This window comes from Enoplosus armatus, chromosome 16 (genome assembly GCF_043641665.1).
Source record: "Enoplosus armatus isolate fEnoArm2 chromosome 16, fEnoArm2.hap1, whole genome shotgun sequence".
Lineage (NCBI taxonomy): Eukaryota > Metazoa > Chordata > Actinopteri > Centrarchiformes > Enoplosidae > Enoplosus > Enoplosus armatus.
The window spans coordinates 4,093,082-4,100,759 of record NC_092195.1 but is presented as its reverse complement, the minus strand read 5'-3'; the positions used below and the strand labels follow the sequence as shown (position 1 = coordinate 4,100,759).

The following is a 7,678-nucleotide window of genomic DNA, read 5'->3' as shown; positions in this document are numbered from 1 at the left end:
TGGCTGAGAGGTTATTCATAAGGCCAACAAAACATCTACGATCAATCCGGTGATAGATGTCAGATGTTCTGTTTTGCATGGCTACACGTCAAACCCAGACTTCTGAGTTAGCAATTTTAACATTCACAACACACTGATCTTTTAATAACTGCTGCTAACAGTCCTAACAAATGGGATACACAGGGCCTCGCCACTTGGATATCAGGGATATATACATTGAACATACTGTACAAAGTGTATAGACTTTATCCTCCAAATCGGCTCCGTCAGCCACCAACAAGTTCTGTTTTGTAAGCCTGCAGTACTAGCACCTTTATTTGAAGTAGTTGAGCCCTGCCACTAAGAAGAACTTCTCCAGGAAAAGCTCAGAGTCCAAGACAGCGATGTGGGCGGCGCGGCCGATCAGGGTGTTGGCGGTGTTGGGCAGAGCGTGGAACACATTCTGGCGGATCAGTCGGCACTCTTTAGCCTCCACAAGTGGCTGCAGGAGGTTGTTGATCATCTCAGTGTACACGGGCCCTTCATTGCAAAAATTAGGAAAGTGACGGTGAGTCCTACTTACTGTGTACATGATACTCCTTTTGTATTCAAATCCCAGCCAAGAAATACTGTAGTCTGGCATATATCGTGTTAATTAATGAGATTCAAAGGTGCTCACAGGTAAATTGTGTTACCTTTGGACAGAGCCAGGCTAGCCGTTTCCCCTGCTTCCGGTCTTTATGCTAAGCTAAGCTAACCAGCTGCTGGCTGTGGCTTCATATTTACCATACAGACATGGGATATAATTCTAAACAAGAAATAGAATACTTCCCAAAAAGCCAAATTATTCCTTTTAAACCAACCATAACGGAGTTAAAACCGACATACGACTTTAAGGGCGCAATGAGCACATAGTCACATATCCCTAATTGGCTCTTAACATTTTGAAGAAAGACCCTTTACTGGCCGCTAGCTGTGAACAGTATATGTCCCGGAGATTCAGCTATTTAGAAAAAACTAATTCTCACTCGAAGCTGAAAAGAAAATAGATGCATGAACACACGTGACATATGGGTGACTTGGTGTATGTTCTCAAGAGGACAGTCTCCCAAAATCGCCCAAATCCAGCTAAAAAAAAAAGTTACTTTGTGTCACTTTAAATAGTCTCATTTATTCCGGATTATTCAGGATTCGCATAGGTATTAGGAGACGAAAAATTGGGATTGTTGTTCTAAAATATTGAAAGATATTGTCAGTATTCAAAGAGAAGAAAACAGAATCCAATATAGTATCAATACATGCAATTCTGACCTGTGGTCCTGTCTTTGAGAGCAGTTTTGCACATCTCTATTCTGGCAGAGTGGAAAGGAACATAACGGTCCTGTGGAGATGCCACCAACACCACGTTCTTGAAGAACTGGAGCCCTAAAATGATAAAAAAAAAACAAAAAAAAAAACAAGTGGATGAGACTGCAGAGTCTGAGTGTGTGTGTGTGTGTGTGTGTGTGTGTGTGTGTGTGTGTGTGTGAGAGAGAGAGAGAGAGAGGTGGAGAGGGAGGAAAACAGAGGAAAGAAGTGAATTGGTTGTAAAACGCGAAGCACAATCACAAAGTACAATGACAGGCTTGATACGATAAAACTGCCTTTTTTTTCCTCAAGTCTCCTGTCAGTGTGCTTTTAAGAGAGTGCACTGGTGGGTTTCCAATGACAGGGTTTGGATCATTTTGTCAGCCTGCCACAGCGCTGGAGGGGTAAAAAAGTGTTTTCAGGCTTATCTTCTTCAAGCCTGTGTGACAAACGACTGCTTTGTTCCACTCACACAGTGGGGAGGCCTCTCACAGGCCTCTCAGAGCCTGCTGGCAGGGGTTTGAGTGTGAGCGAGCTGACACGTCCAGAAATTTGACAAAAAAGACAAGATGACAACATTTTCATGAATATTTGAATAGACTGTCTTTCAAGTAATAGTCTGTAAAGAGAGGCAGTCAATATACTGTCTCTGTTTCAAATGCGTCTGCTCTCAGACGGTACCTGGCTTCTGACTCAGGAGATAGAGGAATGTTTTCCGTGGATCGACGTGATCTCTGAAGGTGAGCTGCAGCAAGGATCCCGATTTCTTCAGCTTCTGCATTAACCACAGACCTAAGCAACACACGGATGATACTCTTAGATAAATGCTGCTGAGGAGCGCAGAAACGTGGAGACGCAGCGCAGCACAGCATTGTAAATACAGCACATCTGCAGCGTGCGCTTTCCCCACAGCTGCATGGTGGCCTCACCTGTGCTGACCAGTGTGCTGTTGTTGTACAGCGTCCCCAGGTGCGGGCCTGACAGCGAGAGGAAAGTGTGCAGTTTGGGCAAATAACAGCGGAAGCGAGGCCTCGTCAGCACCGAGCGGATGATGATGTTCCCCAGAGAGTGGCCGATGAAGCTGTGGGCCGAAAAAGACAAACAACTTTTCAGAGAGATAAGCTTGCAGCTCGAGTGGGTGGCTGGAAAAACAGTGCCTCCAACGCTGCTGACCTACAGTGCGACGCTGTGCAACATCTTATTATAGACTCTTCCGTAAGCAGGAACCAGTTAGAAACGGAGGCTATTTGGAGATTTTAGCCACAACACTGGTAATTACAGGAAATTCATTAACTTGTGAAACGTTCAAACATTCTCAAAGGCAATGACAACTTAATGATGCTAACGTGGAGGACATACCAAACAAATTGAGAGCGTCTTTTTTCCAGCAGTGGGAAACATTAGGTTCATGAAGCTATGTCTGTCACTTAGTTTAATTACTGTACTGTTACCGCTCTACCCAAAATCCCTCATCGCCATGTCTGCGCCATCTCATCTGTCTCCCACCAAACTAAATATAGAAGTAATGTGGAAAGAACCAGATGCCTTTGTGGCAGTCCATTGCTTTTGTCTTTGATACTTGCTCTCCAGAGAATACGCCACAATAAAGAAAGTTAACTAAACTTGGGTAGAAACTCTTCCAAAGAAAAACAAAATTGGCACATTGAGGGCAATTTAGCAGGAAGATGAATAGCTTAATTTGATCGGAACCAAGCGGCACACGGCTGCATGAAGGAGCACAGTCTATCAAGTGAAAGCCAGAAACGTATTGGCACTGTATGATAAGAGCTTTTCATCCATTTTGTGCCACCTACCCGTTTTTTGGGGGGGTTTTTTTGAGTTTGTACTGACTATATATTACCATGAAACAGTGATTCTCATAGGTTAAGGTGTTCATGCTGAGTCCAAGTATCCGTGTAAAGTCTCTGCTGCCATCTGCTGACCAAAGAAAAGGCTGCTCAAGTTGGTGACTGCCCCTGTTCTGACTTTGCCTCAAATAATCAATCAAAATCAGAAGGAGAGCTGTCAGTAATGTGCATGTCATACAGCATTAAAGCTGGGGCGACTGACCTTATCCTGCCTATGGTGAGATTGTACAGCTGGATATGCTGAATGATCTCATCCAGCAACCTGTCCGTCATGGTGTCGAAATCTGCAAACGTGTCAGTCTGCAGAGAAAAGCACAGCCGTCAGCGGTCCGCCAATTGCCTCAAGGCACTTTGGGAAAATGTGACTGTACATGTTATCAATTTGCTCCCATCGCCGTCATCTACCTGGTTCCTTTCAGACATGAGGAAGTCCAGCCTGGATCCTGGCAGGCCTAACTCGATAAACGTCTTCACCAGCCGAAGGTCTGCACTGTTTCCTGGAAGCAAAGAGGAAATAATACTCTACTCTACTTTCTGGCCCATTAATCATTTAAGAGACACCTAGAATATGTGTTAATGAATTACTATTCACAGACTACACAGTGCAAAGACATGCTGTCAGAGGCCATATTACACACGCTACTAAGGCACTAAAATCTAAAAAAAGGACATCCAGCATGCTACAGGTGTGTCAGTCTAATGGCTATCCCGTTCTCGCAGAGGAATTGGCCGGCAGTGAACCGGAACACTCAGCTGTACGCAGGCTCACCATCAAGCCCGTGGACACACACCACGAGGTGTATGCCGTCGTCAAACTCCTCGTCGTCCTCCTCGGGGGGGAAGTAGGGCATGTCTGATGCCAGGTGAGGAAGGTCGCCGTACAAGCTGGCCTGAAAGCTCAACTCTTTGAACAGCTCCTCTTTGGCCTTGTAGAAACTGGAAAGAATAAAACCCCGAAAGAGATTATGTTGTGTATGTTAGCAATACAGTGAAAAAGAATGTGCAAAAGACAAGCAAATAATGTAGAATCTTGGTTACACACAGAGGGATAAAATGCTGATCTAAAAAAGTTTGTGTAGCACTAAAAGTGAATCGCTCACGCAGTCTTCTCCCTTCGGTTCCAAAATATATTGGTAAACCTGCCTTCCATTTTGTATTTCAGTTCGCATTTCCCACCTCCCAGCAAACCACGGCTTATAAACAAAAGTCCCACAGACTCACAAGTAGCTTCTCTGAGGTTTATTACCCTGTCACCCCGCCAGGTTACAGATTTTTAGTAGCGGAGGAGTCAAAACAAATCCGATTCCAGCTCCTGTACTTTCAGCTAATCATGACGGATTTGTCTGCACTCTTTGATGTGATTTAATGCACGCAGGAGGCATTTCACCTCGCCTTGACTTCCTTGCTTCAAATTTGCCCTCACTTCATTTTGTTAAGCTAGGCTTTCCAAGCATGAGTAACTGCCAGCGACTGCGCCAGATGTCAGCAGCCGTCTCCACATACCCATAAAACACCGTGTTTTGGCCCTGTTTCCTGTCGTTGGTGTGGATTATAATCTCACTCCTAAAAAAGTTTTCCGTGGAAGAGGGCCTGCGTTTCTCTGAAACATTACTTGCTGACACCCAGGTCAGAAAGGCATTATTCTCACCTGCCTGAACGCAAATAACCAACACATTTGAACACGCTTGAATGCAGTGTTAGTGTTAATATTCTTTTTCTTTTTTTTTTTTTTACAGAAAGGAAGGAAAGTCTCAGGAACGCTCCTTCAGCCTCCAAGCCTTTAAATGGACGGGCTGGGGTACGTGTTTGATTGAAAGCTCAGTGCCCCAAATAAACTAGTAACTGTAGCTTATTAAGCTAGCAACTAAATTGGTCGAAACTGACCAATGTTGAAATTTGCAGGTAAATTTATGCTGTTCAAAGTGCTACAGCGGGCTATATATTTTGCTGTCTAGTAGCGTGTTCATCAAAAGATATGTCCTCGTTTGTAGATACGAAGGATACATAAGCTAGGAAGCTAATGTGGGTTCCAGTTCAAAGTCTGTGGCTATTTTGTGTGTTTCTTTTTGTTTTGTGTGTGTGGCAGGCTGCTGTCTGACTGTAAGCCACTGTCACTGTCTGTCAATAGTATGCAGACGGATACAATGGCATTCTGCCTGCTAAAAAAAAAAGCTAATATTAGCTAGAAAGCTACTGTGGTTTGCAGTTCACAGTCTGTCGCTCTTTTCTGCGGTTGTCTGGCTGTTAGTGTCGCTGTCTGTCTATGTCCGTGCCTTCTTCATTTTCGGCACTGACTCCACAAGGAAGTTGGATTTACAAAACGGGCCTATATAGTGAAGCAGAAAATAACCTGCTGTGTCATTTAAATTGGGGTTTGTATGTATATGTAGCACAAATTGTCCTTTGCTAACGCTAGCGTTAAAACATAAACTCACTTTAGCATTCGTTCATTGGTCTCATCATCCATGTTCAGGGGATTGAGTGAAGACGAGGAGATGATGCCGAAGGAGCCCAGGGGCTGATGGGTGATAGGTGAGGTAGCCTGGCGGGCGGACATTCCACTGATGGATGGAGAGTCTCTCAGAACAGAGGAAAATGGCAGGCAGGTCGGGGCGCAGGCCACTGACATGTTCACCACCTCCACCATCTTCTTATTCACGAAGGCCAGCCCTGAGTTGGGGATCTTAGACGACTTAGTCTGGCAGTCTAAAGGCTCTTTCTCACTGGCTGATGTCCCATTCAGGTCAACAGATGATGTGATATCATTGGCTATCAGCCCTGTGAGGTCACTCGGCCTCTGTGTGATGGTGGTACTGTTGGGGACGCCAGTGGAGTGTTGAAGCCCCGAAGGCTCTAGGGGTGTTCGCGAGGGATCCAGACACTCCTGGTCCTCAACACTAAGCAGTTCGGTCTGATGGAAACTTTGGCACTCATCTCCCGTGTTAATTCTCTCCTGATCTGCTGCACTTTCATGCACACATGGTTTGTTTCCACAGCTGCAGGGCGCTGCTTCCGTTTCAACGACATGCACATCCTCCACTGAGGCGCTTACTCCACTGATGTGTGTTTGATGGTTCACATTCTCCCCCTGGCTGCCAATAACAGCGCTTTCCTTCATATGAGGGCTTTCTATAGACTCTTGTAAAAGCAAGACTTCAGACACACCACTTAACACTGACTTGGTTCTGTATGTCTCTGACAGGTACTGTTGAGGGTTTGACTTTTCAGGGCTAATATTCTCCTTGAGAATATGGCCAAGACTTGTCGTTAAACTCGGGTCTAATATAGATGATTCAGATTGCTCTGAATCCAGGTTGCTGTTCAACAAAGGGCAGTTGATTTGAAATGAATCCTGGTGTTGCACTAAGCACTTAGTATCTGTTTCCTGGTTGAGCAGCACATGGTCCTCCTCAGTGTCTTCAGGGCTACTTATCTGTGGTGCAGAGACTGACTTGGTCAGTTTGCTGAGCTGCCTCTGCTGCTGGTCCTCCTCGTAGGGCAGGGAACTTATAGAGGTGAGTGAGGCCTGTATGCCTCCACTTGGAAGGCTGCCGTTGCTCTCCATCTGCAGGCCCTCCAGAGAGCTGCGGTGAACCGGGTGGCGACACACTATTTGCTGCGGGATCTCCCGTTCACTGGAGAAGTCTAAAGGAGGTCGGCCCCGCAGTGCAGCCTCCAGGGGCCAGGCCACCGAACTGGGCTCGCTCTCAATACCTGAGTCAGAAATAACTGAGGATGAGCGCTTCATGATCTTGGAGCCAACTAGGCCTCCGCGGTGACTCATCTCTTTTCTGAGATCACCGGGAAAGGGAGGTATAACTGGGTGAGCATAGGCAGGGGGCAGGCTGATGAGAGGAACATCCTCACTCTCATCATCCATGGAGTGATTTAATGGCATGGCGATGTCAGACTCCTCGTCATTGTTTTCATTGTCTCTTGCATTGCTGTCGTTTGTTGCATCACAAAGTGGGACGGTATTTTCCATTACACGATGAGCAGGGGACTCGTCGCTGCTGTTATTAGAGTCAATGAGGGGATTATGGTTTGAGGAGAGAACCATAACAGCTTCTCCTCTATATGGATCCACATCACAAGGCTTAACTGCGATGTACCTCAGGCCTGGATTACACTTCTCCTCAACCAGGCTTTGTTTTTCCTCTGGTTCCTTCAGGTTTTCTGCCTCTGCTAGAGAGGGTCCCACACTGTCCTCAGTAGGAATGAGGTTCTGGGTACTTCTGATGTTGGTACTGGTCTTACTCTGCTCTGCTATGAATGAGACATACGTGGGCAGGTCCATGCAGTCATCACTGTCCAAGGTATCCTGGGGTATTGCTGGTGATCTGGCTCCCTGGTTGCTTTCAAAAATCCCATTGGCGGCAGTGATGGCAGGATCTGAGTTGGTCTGCCCGTCAGTGGTTGGCACATGTGATACCCACTCTGGAAAGACGAGGACATTGCAGTTCTAGAGTAAACTGTTTGTCTTG

At 46.0% G+C, this 7,678-nt stretch overlaps 1 protein-coding gene across 1 annotated transcript in view; it reads right to left on the bottom strand.

Moving 5' to 3' along the window:
* Positions 1-313: 313 nt before the first annotated feature.
* Positions 314-7,678, bottom strand: part of fam135b (family with sequence similarity 135 member B) — a 28,904-nt gene continuing 21,539 nt past the window's right edge. Inside the window, exons 12-19 of the mRNA XM_070921649.1 lie at positions 5,630-7,631; positions 3,964-4,130; positions 3,600-3,691; positions 3,397-3,494; positions 2,256-2,407; positions 2,008-2,118; positions 1,291-1,404; positions 314-519 (exon numbers count right to left, since the gene is read on the bottom strand). Coding sequence (XP_070777750.1) covers positions 314-519; positions 1,291-1,404; positions 2,008-2,118; positions 2,256-2,407; positions 3,397-3,494; positions 3,600-3,691; positions 3,964-4,130; positions 5,630-7,631 — 2,942 coding nt within the window. The remainder of the gene's footprint in view (positions 520-1,290; positions 1,405-2,007; positions 2,119-2,255; positions 2,408-3,396; positions 3,495-3,599; positions 3,692-3,963; positions 4,131-5,629; positions 7,632-7,678) is intronic.